This window comes from Podarcis filfolensis (assembly GCF_964270895.1).
Source record: "Podarcis filfolensis genome assembly, chromosome: 12".
Lineage (NCBI taxonomy): Eukaryota > Metazoa > Chordata > Lepidosauria > Squamata > Lacertidae > Podarcis > Podarcis filfolensis.
The window spans coordinates 45323910-45341875 of NC_139614.1; the positions used below are offsets into that span (position 1 = coordinate 45323910).

General features: G+C 41.7%; 1 protein-coding gene across 1 annotated transcript in view; it reads left to right on the forward strand.

The window, feature by feature from the left end:
* The window catches only part of PTPRN2 (protein tyrosine phosphatase receptor type N2), a 601734-nt gene that overhangs the window by 168117 nt on the left and 415651 nt on the right, over positions 1-17966 (forward strand). Inside the window, exons 4-6 of the mRNA XM_083579333.1 lie at positions 4220-4337; positions 6117-6279; positions 15535-15988. Coding sequence (XP_083435459.1) covers positions 4220-4337; positions 6117-6279; positions 15535-15988 — 735 coding nt within the window. The remainder of the gene's footprint in view (positions 1-4219; positions 4338-6116; positions 6280-15534; positions 15989-17966) is intronic.

The following is a 17966-nucleotide window of genomic DNA, read 5'->3' on the forward strand; positions in this document are numbered from 1 at the left end:
ATGTACAGTGTAGGCAGAGCTCCAGCAGGGATAGATAATTGGTAGTTGTGTGTCCCACCATACAGTTCCACATTAGTGACATGGAAATAATATGTGTACAACGGAACGACTGTGATCCTGCTCAGCCATCGGTGTTAAATTGTTATAATTGAGTTGTGGGCCAGGAGCAAGCCAGTAGGTGTGGCAGCACAGACAAAAGGGACAGGAAATTGCCTAGTAGCGTCATTTGCTGTTGCTCAGTCTTAATTTTGATTGCAATTGTCAGCTTGGTATTAGTGCTGTTGTGTGAGCTGTTTTATTGCAGACCATGTGGGTGAGATTTTCCCCCCTTTCCAAAATGAAACAGTGAAAGGATGCAGCTGATTGTTTTAGGCAATACTAGTTATATTTTCAGTGAAACTTTTTCCATGGAACGTGTTGAATAGTAGGCTATAAAGAACCAGTGCGTTTAGAAGCAAGTTTATAAATCAGTGTAAAAGTAATCCTTTTGAAAGTAATAACCTGATGTGTGGCAATTAAAATTATTATCACTTGTTAATTTATGAATCACCTTTTGCACATGTTACGAGGCGAATTGCAAACGTTATCATAAAAGCAGCTAAAAATAGTTTTTAAACCAGTCCAAAAGTTTTGACATGAACAGCTTTACATCCAGCTGGAAAGACTTGCAGAAGCAAAAATATATTCTATTTTTTTCCTGAACCGGCAGCTGCAATACAGATGTGCACTTTTAAAAAGCTGCTTTCCCAAGCCTGTTCTTGAAATACTTTTATGTAGATTTTTGACTCCTGTAGATGTTTTGGATGAGGAGATTTCACCCCTCCCATATCCAAGAATCTCCTGATGAGTCTGGTGATACTCCAGAGAGAAGGAGGCGTGTTCTGCTCTCTACTTATTCTGCTCCAGCACCACATCAAAGAGTCAGTCAGTCAGTCAGTCAGTGTGTCAGAGAGAGAGAGACTGAGTGTTAGAGATCGTGTGTAGAGATAAGGTTGCTGCTAAGAGCAGCTGCAGATACTCAGTGTAGTTTAGCATTCTTTATGCTTAGACCTCATTTAGCTCTGTATATAGTTATAGATAGAATAAAAGTAGTTATTCTACAGAGCCGCTCTCCGAGTCATTTATACTCTGCTATACTCTGCTGTACTCTGCTGTGCGACGACTGTCTTCTTGTGGAAGTGAATCCAGTGCTCACAACTCAAAGCTGTGAGTCCACAGCACTTTGACCTGTTCCTGTGCAGAAGGTGGTCTCTGGAAGTGCTACCCAGCTCGCCTAGCCCAGTCGGGGCTGAGTGGATGAGTCCAGTTGGTGGCACTGGCTCAGGGGTGATGCTGACATTGGATTGGGTCAGCAGCTTAATGCAAGAGGCCAGCCAGTCTGGCATAGTGACGGATTGTTAGGAAGGTCTGCACCAGATCTTTGTTTTAAACAGAAAGCTATGGATGAGGCACTGTCTCCCTGCCTAACCTGCCTCTTAGAACTGTTAACATATTAACAAAAATGCACAAAACTCACCTCTTCAAAGGAAGAGCAGGATAAAAAAACCTGAAGAAAAAATATTATAGCATTTTCAAATATTAAATATTAATCCTGGAGATACAGTGTTAAAGATACTGTAGCTCCAAAAGCCATTCCAATATGCTCACAGTGACTTATCCCCAAACATAGCATTTTAAAAGGAGTTATGGATTAACAGTTTAATCTGAAACACATTTTCTAGAAAATAAATTAAGGATGTCTAATTTTTCAATTTGCTTTCTTTAAAAACCACATTCATTTCAGTTTATGTTTTAAAACATAATCACATTAATTTTCCTTCATTTTAATTGTACTCATTTTCATTTTATCTTTCTTTTTCTTCTTCCTTTTTATTTTAATGGAGACCCAGCCTGTCTTTTGGTACCCTTCTCCTTCTTGTACATTTGGTGTTTTCCATCTCGTGGCATTGAAATCTCAGGAATTCTACCACCTCCTTTCTCCAGAATATCAGATTTTCCATTGGACAAAGACTCCTAGACTCACAGACCCAAAATCCGAGGCAATGATTCCAATGTAAAACTAATTTGGAAATGAAAATTTATTTTTCATATTCATTTTGAATATGAACATGGAATGCCCTAACATCAGATGTCAAGGAAATAAACAACTATCTGACTTTTAGAAGACATCTGAAGGCATCCCTGTATCGGGAAATTTTTAATGTCTAATGTTTTACAATTATGTGCTGTAAGCTGCCCAGAGTGGCTGGGGAAACCCAGCCATATGGGCAGGGAATAATAATAATAATAATAATAATAATTTTGATGTTGAATGAATTTGGATGCATTCAGTATGGTTTTAGAACAAACTCATGCCCCTAAAATAGACCTCCATTGATTTTAATGCTTGTGTATTGCCTGAATTCTGCACATGCTCCTTATGCTATGAAACTGTCTAGTGATGGTCTAGCACAGGGGTAGGCAACCTAAGGCCCGTGGGCCGGATGCGGCCCAATTGCCTTCTCACTCCGGCCATCGGATGGTCCGGGAATCAGCGTGTTTTGACATGAGTAGAATATGCCCTTTTATTTACAATGCATCTCTGTGTTATTTGTGGGGCCTGCCTGGTGTTTTTACATGAGTAGAATGTGTGCTTTTATTTGAAATGCATCTCTGGGTTATTTGTGGGGCACAGGAATTCGTTCATCCCCCCCCCCCAATATAGTACAGCCCACCACGTGGTCTGAGGGCGGTGGACCGGCTCACGGCTGAAAAAGATTGATGACCCCTGGTCTAGCACATGTAGAATTGTCTTTTTTTATATATAAAGTATTTATTAAGATTTTTCAAATTCAATACAAAAAAATCAAAAAGAACAAAAAATGCAAAAAAAGAAAGATTTAAAAACACATGAAATTTACAATTCCATATTTTCATTACTATATTTCCCAGACTTCCCCACACCTCCCCTTCTTGTATTCCAATTCAAATTGTTTGTTCAACAAGTTCCTATCCCCAATTTTTAACCTTTTTATATTTAATTCATTTTTTTAACTTATTTTAACTTATAAACATCTTTTGTCTTTTGATCAAATGGAAATATGTTCCAATGAATAGGATGCATTTCCAAGTGATTTGAGATGCACCTGAAGTTCAATTAATCGTGATTGGTGGCAGTTTTAATACAGTAATAATTGTTATCATAGATGTGTTCTCAACTCAACAATATCTGTATTAGTGGATAGTATTTCAGTAAATGGACTTAGGTTGGGGAAGCTGAATGTCAATAATTACCAGGAAGCGATACATTGTTTAATAATAATAATAATAATAATAATAATAATAATAATAATAATTTATTTATACCCCGCCCTCCCCAGCCAGAACCGGGCTCAGATACTGAATAATTACATATAACTCCAGGTGGTAAGCCTACATAAATTAAAAGTGTTAATCATAACATTTACAAATCTAACAATTATTCTTGGAGTTGTATAATTATTGTGTGATCAGTAGTGCATGTAATTAATACATAATTGCATGGAATTTGCTTTTACAGTGACACCTTGCCCTTGTTTAAAGGTCTCTGTTGCAACAGTTGAGTGTAAATAAAATATGAATTGGTCTTCATATATAATATTCCACTGTCCATTAGAATAGTTAGCACTAGATCAGTGTTATTCATACCTGGGTGTGCCTACCTTTTCCTGAGCAGGTCACAGAAAAGGTTTATGGAAAATATATTGTGAGATTGGTGAGATAGTAGTCCTCCTTGAAAAGCCACTTTCCATTATATGCTACAATTTAGTTTTGAAACTTGGCATGACTTGTATTTTTGACTCACTTATTGTCAAACACCTCTTCTTTGTAACAAAGCAGTAAATACTGTTTATACAGTAAAGCTGGTTTATAGGTCCATAGTGACTAAGAAACACTAAAATTCTAAGACTAATCTCCCTTTTAAATCTCATCGCAACACCCACCGCCTTCTTAGAAGAAAGCATTTTAAAAGGCTTCAGTATTTCACGAGAAAGGTCTGATTACCACAGTGATTTTTGCAGGGGAAGGAAATCTGCAGCTGTAACAAGTAGAAAGTTTGTTAAAAATCTTGCAGAAGTTGAAATTTCTGTTCATTATAATTGCTTTCGTAACACAAGATTGAGATGTCCCGTTCTGTTTTGTTTTTGCTCTGTCAAAGTACTGAGTTTCTAAAACTGTATTTTGCACAACTGTTTTCCAGGTTTTACCTGGCAAGATGATTATACACAGCACGTTATTGCCCGTGAAGTCTCATATCTCCATAAGATTCATGATTGGCACCCTGAGGCATTCTCATCAGAAGAGCCTGATGCACAGAGGTAAATACCCAGGCATTTTATGTATCATAATGTTTTATGTTCTCGATTATGGGAGATGAAAATCTTATTTATTTATTTATTTAAAAAACTGGTATGTTTGGCTCACATTACAAGTTCAGGATCTCCCTTGTACTGGCGGGGCAGTGGGAAGCAGAGATCTTATTGGCACATGTGGTGGAGTTGCACCAAAGTTCATGAATTTTGGAAACAAGTGAATACAGAAATCTGTACACTTACAGGTGAAAATGTGATCCTGGATCCTTCACTATGTATTTTGTCTGCTATTGATAAAAGTAGGGCAGATCTTATATGTAAACAGTTAATTGTAGATCTAGTAGCTGCTCCATTAGTGATTGCTCAGGTCTGGAAAGAAGCTTCATGCTATACGTAAGCAACTGGTTCAAGAAATTTACCGTATTTTTGCGTCAATAAGACACCCCCATGTATAGGATGACCCCTATTTTTTTTAACCCAAAATTAAGGAAATGCGTTATGCACTATCCATGTATAAGACGACCTCTTATTTTAAACTTCAAAAATTTAGGAAAAAATACAGTCTTATACACGGAAAAATACAGTATGTTCATTGCTGTCTCAGAGAAACTGACATGTAATAGTCAGGTGCCTGTGATGTTGTTCCTTTTGATTTCACCTCCAATTCAGGGTTATTTATTAAACTTATGACATCACAGTCACATGAATGGCACATTCCTTCAAAATATGATTTTATTTGGCAGCATCTATAAACAGGCAAGACCTTTTATTCCCCTCCCCTATTCCCTTCATTGTACAAGGTAAGTTAATGGTTATTATGACCAAAGAGAACCTATACTTGGCCCAAAGCCTTACTATTAAAAGTGATGGAAACACTTCTAGCTCAACCTGTTCTTAATTCTTTCTGGAAAGTCAAGACCCTCTTGTTCAGTTAGTTGCTGATTAAGGGAAACCTGTCAATCACGGGGCAAAAGAGATGTAATCATATTGGGATCAACAGAAGATTGAATGGAAGTGACACTTGATCAGGATAAATGTACACATTTTCCACTTTATCTGTCATCTATGATCTGGTAACCTCTAGGTTAGATTACTGCAATGCATTATATGTGGGGTTGCCTCTGAAGATGGTCTGGAAACTTCAACTGGTGCAGAATTTGGCAGCCAGGCCAAATTCCCACCAGGAATTTTGGAAGGCTCCAGATAGTTGAGGGACTTCGTTTTTAATTTTTGAAGGACAGTGTTAACCATCCCTCGATCTCAGGCATCCATACCAATACTAAGTAAAAATAAAAACAATGGGCTTGTTTTGTTCTTGCACAGCCCTTTGATCCAGTGGAAGCTTCTGCTAGCAAACAAGCAGAGAGGGAGTTTTTGCTGATTCTACTTTCCTTCGGCTGCCCCTGTGCCCCTCCCAGATCTGTTCAAGGGGGTTGGGAACCCCTTGTAACAGCATGGAGGGAGGTGCAACAGATTGGAGGAGTAAAAAGGAATCTGTGAAAATCACACTCTCCTTTCAGTTCATGGAAATCTCTGTTGGATCAAAGAGCTTTCTGTCAGCAACCCATTCTTATTAACCATTTCTGAATGTATCTTATTGAGTTTGTGTCTTTTTACTGAAACATTGATATTTCAAAATATTCTAGTGTATTTCACCTCTCAGAAGTATTAGTTATATGCTGCTGGGGACTATATACTTAATATTCAAAGGTGTTGGTTAATTTCTGAGTCCACTGCACATTTTATAATGTGAGTAATGTTGTTTAACTTTATTTCAACTTGCAGGTCCACAAAGCAGAAAGCTGATAGCAACAGGAATTTAGGTCTGGAAAAGGATGTGAACTTTGCCAAGTCTCCTCAGCAATACCTTGCCTATTTGGACATTCTCTCCCAGTCTGCAATTCCAAATTTATATTCAAAGATAAGGGGCAACAAAGCCTCTCTTAAGGTAAGGTGGTTGTTGTTGTTGTTTCCTCCTGTTCTTCCTTCAAACATTTCTTTTTCTTTTTCTTTGCTGCTAGATTTTGCCATTTTTGTGATATTCTTCCTGGGAGGCTGGCCTGGGGGTTATGCAATCTCACAGCAGTCATTAGTTTTATGGCCAATGGCTAGAATGTTAATGCAAAACAGTGGCACTGATTCTCCTTCTGTGATTGCTCTGCTCCACCAGACTGACCACTGCTGGTTATAATTAAAGAACAGGCTGTAATGATCTCTGGCAGGCAAGCAAGCCCTGATAAGAAGTAAGGACTCTCTGGCAGTTTTATGTACATTCGTTTATAGAAAAACGCATTCAGAGCACGGCTTCTCGCCTGCTCGCATTGACGATAGTTGGTCAGTCTGAATCTTCGCCCCTCCCACAGTAGGAAGGACGCTAAACTCCCGCCTTTCCCCTCTTGCCCTTCCATTGCCCTCTGATCTTATTCAGTCTCTTAGAACGGGGACTGAGAGGCTGGCCTCCGCCCTCACCACTTCCACTTGACACAGTCTCAGACCTCTGCTTATCTGCTGATTGCCTAGCAATGCTCTGACTGCCTTCCAACTCTTCCTCTTCTTGAGAGCTAACAGAGTCTTCCCCGGGAAGGGGGTCGAGCTGCCCTTTCTTGACTCTGTCAGCTAGCTATCATCTGCAGAGTCAGTCCCTCGTTCACTTAGCTCAGTTTTTGAGTCTGACTCTTACCCTGCACTCTGGGGGGGCCACGTTCCTGACACAGGGTGCCTCTGAGCACATTCTGAGTCTGGAAATTTGTTTTCTAGACCAGAACTGAACTGAGCTCACAATCATTTCACATAAAAGTCCATCCCTTTTAGATTTCTTCATTTCAGCAGCCTTAGGTAGGAAAAGTCACCATGTTGTTGCTAAACAATTAGCAGCCAGAAACTTTTGTTGATCTATTGCAAATCACCCAGGCATCTATCAGAAGACCCTGACCTACTTACCTGACCTAACTTCGACACCTCTGGTGTATAACTGTTTAGCAGCTACCCTGTATGTAGAGGAGCGGTGATAACATTTTGTTAAGTGTTTCGGAGACAAAGTGCTATGGCAAGCCTAAGTATGGTAAGTATTAGCTTAGGGCACTGATCAAAAGTGCCACCTAATTAACAAACAGCAGTTCTCTAGATGGTGTTCAACTGTAATGGCTTACTTTACATTTTTACAGGATACCACCTGGCTAAATTAGTAGTAGGGTCTTGAGAGGTGATAAATGGCTGAAATTTGCAATTATGCAGCTTCCCCTTTCCTCCCCAGAAAAAGAACTGAACATAACCCACCCTCTGACATTGATTAGCTGCTTAATAGGTATGGCTGGACAAAAAGTTCTTTTTCAACTTTCTACTGAAAGGAATTTTGATGGCAGTAGGGTGCCATTTTTCATAACCTTGCAGATAAGTAAAATAAAAATAAAAATTGACTAGCGTATACTTTTTTCTTTTCTTTTCATCATCTATAGCGTTTAACCTGTGGTGGTTTGTTCACACCTACATTTCAGTGGTTGATGCTACAGTGAGCAATGAGCATTCATGTTGTGGGTTTTGGGGAAGGTCAGTTTCCATGATGCCCTGAGCCCCTTCCAGTTTTTGGGTTCCTATATCTGTTGTGGTAGAAAGTATGAGAGCAAGCTTGCCAAACCAGTTCTTTTGTCTAGGCAATGGTTGCGGCTGAATAGTGAGAGAGACCTAAGGAGCAAAACCAGGAGTATTTTAAAGGTGTTTAGGAGGACGTAACCAAGTGTTACTTGCCCAAAGATGAAGGAGGTTCTGGCCAAAAAGAACAAGGTGTTTTAATGTTGTTTGGGCAGTTTCGTAATGGCAGCTGAGTTCATCTAATTTGCTTACGTAGTGCCTGACATTGTCATTTAAGTGGTTAATAAAGACAAACCCCTAGTGTCCAGTTTTCTTCCAGTTTCCCCCCACCAAATGCCCAGTGTCGTTCCCCCAAATGAACATTTTGCATCCAATTGCACACTAAAAATCCCCTGCCTTAAACTGAGCACTATTGGATATGTAATAGCAGTAACATGTGATGTTTGAAGTTCTCAGAATTACTGGAAACGAACAGCCCAAATAAATAAGCAATTGATTAACTGCACTGTGTTTGATGAACTGCTGCGCATATGGTACGCGATGCCACTCATATTATAATGCTGAACTTCTGTGCACCTGTGATGACACGAAGATCATATACGTTCCCAACGTAACACATCATACTTTTATATTTTAATATTCTTTTATATTGTGCATATTTTTTGGAAACTGACACACACAGACCCGAGAACTGCATACACCCCTCCCTGCCCCCGATTGAGAAATGTTGCTCTAGTGATTATGTAAGTCCTATATAAAATGTCTCTCTAGAGTTTGGTAACCAGCATGAGCTGTGCACATTTCACTTAGCGAATATATTTTGCAGTAAAAAAAAAAAAAAAAAAGTATGGCCAGGAAGGAGCCAGCAATGAGTAAGAGTTCGGTGCGTAACTTATGGCCCTTGATATTCAGAGAAGCTTGAGTGGTGCAGAGATTCTTGTTGTTTAGTCGTTTAGTCGTGTCCGACTCTTTGTGACCCCATGGACCAGAGCACGCCAGGCACTCCTGTCTTCCACTGCCTCCCGCAGTTTGGTCAAATTCATGCTGGTAGCTTCGAGAACACTGTCCAACCATCTCGTCCTCTGTTGTCCCCTTCTCCTTGTGCCCTCCATCTTTCCCAACATCAGGGTCTTTTCCAGGGAGTCTTCTCTTCTCATGAGGTGGCCAAAGTATTGGAGCCTCAGCTTCAGGATCTGTCCTTCCAGTGAGCACTCAGGGCTAATTTCCTTAAGAATGGATAGGTTTGATCTTCTTGCAGTCCATGGGACTCTCAAGAGTCTCCTCCAGCACCGTAATTTAAAAGCATCAATTCTTCGGCGATCAGCCTTCTTTATGGTCCAGCTTTCACTTCCATACATCACTACTGGGGAAACCATAGCTTTAACTATACGGACCTTTGTTGGCAAGGTGATGTCTCTGCTTTTTAAGATGCTGTCTAAGTTCTGCTACAGAGATTCTAGGATGTTATAAAAGTAGCAGGGGAAGATTTTGGGGGCATTTTGGCTTTCCAGTCGAGAATGAAGCTTGAGATACTAAACTCCATAGAAAGCCAGCTGCTTTTATTTGTCCAGGTTTCCTTCCCATAACACACATGATAGAACAGGCAGTTTGCAGAAGATGCACTTTACAGCAGAGTGGCTGTTTATTCAGCCTCCAGTCTGTCCATTCAAGTGGCAACTGCACAGTCAGTCTTCAGAGGCAAAACTATTACCAGTTTTGATCTAAAGAGAGTCTTTGGACCAATTTTTTTGCTTGATCATCTATATGCAGCGTGGCACTTTTAACTAGAGGGTTTTAATTAACAACCTTCCTCATGCAGGTTTCCTCTGAAGTAGATTTTGAAACTATTTCAAAGCTTCAGCGTATCTCAGACAGGAAAAGGTTACGTAAGATCCTTAACTACGACGATCCATCTTCTCTGCCAAGCCACTGGTGGTTTCATGATATATTAATGATCTCCCTCTTGCCATCGCTCAATATGACTGCTGGTTGTTTAATGTTACAGCGTTCCCCGAAGCTTGCATGAAATAATTAGAGAGAATAGAAGATCATCTTAATTAAAATTTAGTTTAGGCCAGTTCACGCAATCAGGATTTTTTCCCTGTGTATCTATGGATGTGGAGAACATGTCATGAACTGTACGAGGTATAGTTCTTGCCATCGTGGCAGCTGTTCAGTAAAATAAAGATACATGCAGGAATGCAATTGATATTCTCTCATGTCCAGTTCTTAACCTGAAGTAAAGGTATGTCTAGCAGATTTTCATGTCATCTTGTCCAAGGATTCTCAGAGAATGCTGGACTTGGAGCCTGCATGCCCCTTCACTGAGAAGCCTCCGATGTCAAGGAATTCTTTTCCTTGTAATCATTGTTACTTTTGGTGGGATTGTGTTATCTTGAGTGGTCTGTGGAGCCTTCAAATAGTTCAGCTATTGTTAATAACAGTTTTTATCTAGTGCACCATAATTTTGTTTGACGGCTGCTGAAAAACTATTTTTCCTCACTTAGATGTGGCTAGACTAATATTTTAAGAGTCTTCAAAGGATAAAATAATGTGCACTTCTGTGACATTTCTTTCTGAAGGGTCAGTTACTTAAGTAAATCGTACTGAGCAGTGTGTCATAGTCAACCTGACTTTAAGTTAATGTACATGTTTCAAAGTAATTTATTTTCTTTTTTATTGTTCATCCTGTATTATCTAGGTCACCTGCACCATCCACGACGGGCCAAGTGAACTGTTCTTTAGAATAAAATTTTTTAAAGCTCATCCTCTGCAAAGACAGGGATGACTCAAAGTTAACAAATAGTTTTAAAAAATCTTACGACCGTGACAAAATCTGATAAAACTGTAGTTCCTTCGCCTGAGCAATGCATCTTTTATTTTATATTCACACATCACTTTTTATTCCATCATGGAACTCAAGGCGACATGCATGGGATTCTTGGACAGCCTACCGTTTGGCATTGACCCCATCCAGATCGACTTAGTTTCAGAACGGCTGATGTGTCATGCACTAGCAAAGCTTGCCATTATTTTAAGAAGAACCAATGGTCTGGAGCAGGCATGAGCAAACTCGGCCCTCCAGATGTTTTGGGACTACGATTCCCATCATCCCTGACCGCTGGTCCTGTTAGCTAGGGATGATGGGAGTTGTAGTCCCAAAACATCTGGAGGGCCGAGTTTGCCCATGCCTGGTCTGGAGCAATCTTAACTCCCTAATTGCTCAAGGAGCGGGCGATGGCATATGGCAGAGGGGTCCTTTCACCAGCAGGTGGTTCCACTGTTGCAGAAGCTGCTATGGAGCTATTGACTGTGGCATTCCCACTGTAGCAAGCACAGGGTTCCAAAATGGGATTTTTCAGGGGCAGAGCAAGGAGAGCCAAGGATCTCCTGGATCCTAAGCTGGGCCATTTGTTGTTGAGGGGGCTTGTTCAGGCCCTTCTGCTGTGCCAGCCTGGAGCTGGTATAGGAGGGAGGAGGAGGAGGAGGAGGAGGAGTAGGAGGAGGAGGAATTGCGCTCCCATCTTACCTCCTTAGTGGCAAGAGCCAGAAGATATTTGGATTAGATGGTGGCTCCACCTCACTAAGCAGCCCCAGGGTAGCTACCCATTTAGGCACACTTAGTTCCCATTGAAATCAATTGTATTTGAGCAAAGTCATGACTGTTTAACATGCAAGTATAGCTTGCAGCCACAAGTCACATATGGAGTAGTTCCAATGTGATAAAGCATATTCCGCATTTTTCCAACTGTTGTCAGATGTAATTACTCTCTGGCTCAAATATCAAACCTCATTTGATGCATGTTCATGTTGTTGCTTTTCCCAGCCTGCCCCCTCAAGCTCTCTCTTTCTTTGCCCTCTTATCCCTTGCTAGATATTTCCTGTGCCATACAGCTAATTTTGCCAGCAAAGTGAATTTACAAATCCCTGTCATTAATAGCAATTAGATTTACAAAAATAAATAAATAAGATATTCTGCTGTGGGATTACCTTGTGAAACTCATTTTACTTTTAAATGAGGCAGGTTAGTAGTGTCCAGAGGTACTCGGCGAGAATAAAAAGATCAGATAAAATGGCGGTAACACAAACGATCTTAATTCTTTGATTAAAAACATACATCAGGAAGAGCTAAGTTCTATGCAGTGGGTCTCCCTCATCCTCCTCTTCACAGAAAATAGAATAAATTACCCTGGTGCTATTTAATATAGTAGTTGTGTGACTTGGGATTGCTCTTTTCTAAGATCACATAATTCTGCTGCTACATTATTTACCTGTGCTAAGTCTTAACTGGGTGAAATTTTCAGTTTGTACCTTTCTGTTGTGCATACATATCCTGACCTATTGCGTTCCATTTATCTCTAGGAATTTCTCCCCCGCCTGAAGATTGTAGAAACTTGCTATGAAACAAGGGTGAGAAGTACCAAGAAGGACTGTGTTGGATTTTATCTCCTGGTCTAAAGTTCTTTACTAAAATCAAACCTGGCGAACTTTCGTCAAGGGATACAATCCAGTGCAATCCATCCCGACACTTCCAGTATAACATAGAATTAACTTTCCTTTCTTGTTTTCCAATGGAAAGTACAGAGACAATTCACCACAAAGATGCCAAAGAACAGGGCAATGCAGGTCTACATCCATAGTGAATCACGGTCAAAGATGGTTTTAACGTTAATACTGGAACTTCAGGCTGTATGTGGCTCTAGTCTTTTTCTCTCTCTTTGACTTTACATTTGTTGTCAGAAATGAGGGTGCTTTCAAAATAGGCTTACTTGCTGTTGATGCCATATTTTTAATTAGGAATTTTCAAAGAGCATCCCAGTCTGCCAGTGTTGTGACCTGTCAAGCTGCTGAGAGACTGCTGGTCCTCTCCTGATACCAGCTTAGCCTGCGATTGACACTTGTACCCAATTTGTATAAGGCTGCTTGAAGTGTCTGTGTTCTTCTTCTTGATGGGCTTGTTTGTTTACAGGAGACTCAGGGAAATCGCAAATCCTCTTCAATATTTGAGTGTTCAGGCACTTTTTGAGTAGCTGTGTGTGTTTTTTTAAAAAAGCCACCTTTGATTATCCAGGTCAAACTTTTTGCAAACTGTCTCGTAAGGTTTGTATAAAGGAAAGGGTCTTCATTACTTTTGTTGGCTGTTAGAATTTGGTGGTGCTTTCAGAGTACAGTGTTGACGTCCAAAGACTGCTTACAGGTAGAGAGGACAATGATTTTCCTTTTCCCACAACCAGGCATTATAGAGGGTCCCTGACTTTCAGGAGCCTAGGTGGGGGAGCATGGAGTTTCATGGGCTTGGCGGGGGGGGAGCTTCAGTTGTGTATGTGCAACTCTCCGTGTTGCTCCTTGGGCGACCTCTGTTCTTTAGACTTCAAGAACTATTTTGCATTTGTAAAAAAAAACAGCAACATATGAATGCCTCTTTGTCTTTGCGATTTCCACATCACTTTGCTCAAATTCAATGTACAGCATAAGTAGCACCTTGCAATTCAGTTTATTTCTCCCTTATTTTACGGACGTACAGTAACATCCAATTGTTGAACAACAATTGTGGATACAGATGAAGGAGTTATGAATCTTAAAGGGCTTGAGAAGAATAGGTTATTATCTTAAGCCATTTATGGTTTATCATTATCATAATAATAGCTCAAAGGATGCTTTGCATGAATGCCAATTCCCCAGCAACTTGCTCAGTATAATAAGGCATAGAAATATTCTTTGGCATAAGGTTGCTAGCACTGGTGCAGGGGGACAAATGTCCCTGATATTAGGATTCCGAGTCGGTATGGGTGCTTTTCGATTTCATCATGAAGCATTGCACTGCATAACTGAGATGAGGACCTTCTGTTCACTTTCGTTGCATCCCACGGGCGCTCGATTCCTCTGCAAGTGTGACTGTGTACACATTATCGTCTTAAAATGCAGCAAGGTCATTTCCGCCCACTGTGTTTCAAATTGCATTTGCACGTCATTGTAGGTCTGATCAAACACATCAATATCGGGTGTGTTTCCAAGTCACCTGCTGTCTCTCCATACCAGTGGGCAGGGAAGGGGGCGCAGATGTCTCCATAAGGCTTATTAAATTGAAGCTGGGGTGTTTGGGGGGTGGGGGGAATTCATCAAAATTCAGCATTTCTCAAATTGCAAGGTGGATGTAGATTGTAACTCAAGTTGTCTTGTCCTTGGCATCCATCTGTCTCAAGAGACAATGGAGTGCACCTCTGGGGGTGAAGTCTCCTAGAAGCTGCCAGCATGTAGACTGCCAGGAATAGACAAGTTCTTACCAATATCTTTTATTGAAGCCTCTTGGAGTAATGGCGTTGCTCTGAGTAATCTCCAGGCACACCCCCTTCTCTCCTCAGTTGTCAACAGCCCCACCCACCTTATGGTGGCTGCTTAGGGCCATTTGTCTTCGAGCTCTTTGCTCTCCTACTTCCAATGCTCATCAGGATCTAGGGGAAGGGGGGTCAGGAATGCTTTCTAGTGATGACGTGTCTCCTATTATCTCCCAACTTTGCCCCTCATCTGCCTCTGAGCTGTGACCTCCCGCAAACCACTGTTGTAAATCTATACTGTCTTCCTCTTCTCTGCAAGGTTCAGGCTGGGGAGGAGGCGGTCGCCACCATTCCTCCTCTGTCCAGTCCCTGGCAGCATGTGACAGCGTCCACACCCCAGAAAGAGCTTCGACTGGCCAACTAAATGTTGTGTGTACTTGTTGGATCTCCCTATCCCGTGTTTGCCCACTTGAGTGCTCTGATCTGCAGAACTGGTACTGCTACAGGTGCTGGATAATACCCCGCAGTTGTGAGAAATGGATCTTTTAGAGCATCAGCACCTGTATTTTTGGAACTCCCTATCTATTTACATCAAGGAGTCTCTCTTCTTGGCACCTGTTTAAATCATTTTTGTTTAGGCAAGCTTATCAGGACATGTGGGCATTGATGAGATATTATCTTTGTTATTGTTAATAAAAATTATTTTTAAATATTTAATTGTTTTGAACTGTTTTAAATGATAATTTTAATATTGCTTGTAAACTGCTTAAGGGTTTTATTACAACCAAGTAGTTTTTGGTTAAATAAATGGAACAAATAATCATCAGCTTCCCAATCTAGCAGTGGGAGTTTAAGGCATACCATGTAAACATGCGTTTGCGCACAGCCTCTCTCTGTATAAAAGATCTAAGAATCATGTTTCATTATATTTTAAAGGCAAGTGTCCTGCTCTTGTGAATAGAAATATCCATTTTGAGGTATACAGAAGATGCCCTTTATATCTCAGAAACCAAAGCAAGGGTTGATAAATTATTGGTCCTCCAATGCTAGGGTTTCCATGCTATCATAGCAACTTATATAAGGGAGAAACAGATAAACAAAGTGTCCCTTTGCGCCAGCACAAAATAAACAGACCTAGGTAAATGTGCATCATAATTGATATATGATTCAGAATCCAGCCCTGGTGTGCATAGGGAATGTGGGCTACCTCCCTCCCTTTCTTAAACATGAAGTTAAAGTAGGAAACACACCATTATGTATTCTTATGGAGTTCCCATGTTGGCTAATTAGAAGGGGTTAGCATAAGACCGATTCTAATACAACTTTCCTTTTCCTTCTAGGTTGATAACGTCCCACCTGACACCATCATCAACTACATGGTGCAGAACTCCAAAGGAAAAGCTCCTGCTTTAACCCATTCACCAGCAGCCCATTCAAAATATACCGAGAACATCCCAGTGAGAACCTTCAGCCAACCACAGAGAGATAAATTCCCACTAAAGCCAGATGACGGATTTGACAGAAAGGCTCTGTTGGCGGCATTAAATGCATATATCTCTCAGAAAGTTGCGGCAAAAAATCTTGACGGAAGTGCTCCTGTTAGCAGGACTAAAGTGTCTCCTCCCTATACCAGTCGGCTCAAGCTTCCTCAGGCTGACCATCTTGATGGGACAATGTTGAAAGAGAAACCAGGAGATATTGAGATGAGGCCACCATTCATAAGGAGGCCTGGATCTGGACTGGTGCCTGGTTCTGTCCAGAGCGATACGAAGGCCCCTCTAACTCCAGTAGATGGTAAGGCATCCATTTAATCTTCGTATGAGTGCTCACCTATTGTTCTAGACCAGGCATAGGCAAACTAGGCCCTCCAGATGTTTTGGGACTACAGCTCCCATCATCCCTAGTTAACAGGACCAGTGGTCAGGGATGATGGGAGTTGTAGTCCCAAAACATCTGGAGGGCCGAGTTTGCCTATGCCTGTTCTAGACCAGTAATTTCATCTACCGGGATTCCTTAGAAGTTTATCAAGGGATTTGTCAATGAGGTGGTCAGTCTTGGCATGTCCCCTCTCTACCATTGATTGTCCCATGCAATGCACAGCTGCAGGGGAGGGGAAGCATGTGATTCAGTTCAGACTGCTCAGGCCTGAACAGTGCACCTTTTATAAGCAATAAATCACTCCCCATAATCCGCTGCAATGCACACAAGTTCTGTGAGGGCTGTGCAGAGAAGTCAATGTGAAATTACCTGAAAATAAAAATAAAAATTGAAATACATTGTTGTAGTCAAAGGAAGACTAGTCTGAGGTTATTAAGATACCTGCAAGCTTTTGAGCAGCAGTGCATCTACATAATTTTAGGACCCAGGCTTACATTCCCCCTCTTTAAGTGTAATGTTATTACTTTATAATTGTGAAGTATGCAGTATGAATTTTGAGTATCCTCATCACAAGATCTGGCTTGGTTTCATTTTTGCAGCTTCATTTGGGGAATGGCCCCACTTTTGTCATTAAGGAAATATCTGCAGAATATGCCACCACCACCACCACCTATTCAGTATATTGCAAGCAAAAAGGGGGGCTGCCTCCTACCCACACTATTTAGCACATGGTGTAGTGCTTAAAGTTCCAGACTAGGAGACCCAAGATAAAAATGTAATGGGGCATTCAGTAGACTAGAGAGCAATAGGTAAAGGTAAAGGGACCCCTGACCATTAGGTCCAGTCGTGACCGACTCTGGGGTTGCGGCGCTCATCTCGCTTTATTGGCCGAGGGAGCCGGCGTACAGCTTCCGGGTCATGTGGCCAGCATGACTAAGCAGCTTCTGGTGAACCAGAGCAGCGCACGGAAACACTGTTCACCTTCCCCCTGGAGCGGTACCTATTTATCTACTTGCACTTTGACGTGCTTTCGAACTGCTAGCTTGGCAGGAGCAGGGACCGAGCAACGGGAGCTCACCCCGTCGCGGGGATTCGAACCACCGACCTTCTGATCGGCAAGTCCTAGGCTCTGTGGTTTAACCCACAGTGCCACCCACGTCCCTCTAGAGAGCGCAATGCACACCCACAAATCCAGGAAAGCAGGCACCCCTGCTGCCCTCTCCAGGATTTGACTGATACATTACACTCCTGTCACACTTACAGCAAAACAGGCACAGTTTTCCGACCTTGATAAACAGGGTTTGTTGCTGATGCTGGAGAGATTGAGCAGGAGCTGCAGAAGTGCAACCAACTCTTCGGGCAGCACACAGTTAAACAATGGTACCCGGTCTCATTAGGAGGCTATGATGGCTCCCAACTTGGATGGTTTTAAAAGACGACTGGACAAATTCAGGGAGGGTAAGGCTGGCAATGGCTGTTAGCCATGATGACTATTCTCTTACCCCCCCCCCCCCATGGCCAGAACCAGTAATGTTTCTGAATACCAGTTGCTGGAAACCACAGTGGGGGAGATTCCTACGGGCATCTGGTTGACCACTGCGAGAACAAGATGTTGGTCTAGATGGGCCATTGGCCTGATCCAGCAGGCTCTTTTATGCTCTTATTTCTCTCAAGTTAACTCCTATGGGGAGCTGGCTCGCCTCCCTGTGGCTTTGTGATGTTCTCTGCATGTGAAGAGTTGCAGACAGGCACGATGAAGACACAGCAGCAATAAGCAGAGCGGGGAGGACTATGTGCAGCTGCCCAAGTGGCTGCTTCCTCCTCCTGCTCCTCAGCTGCAACAGACCAGTGCTCATGCGCAGCTCAGCAGCTGTGGCTGCAAGTTGTGGTTTGA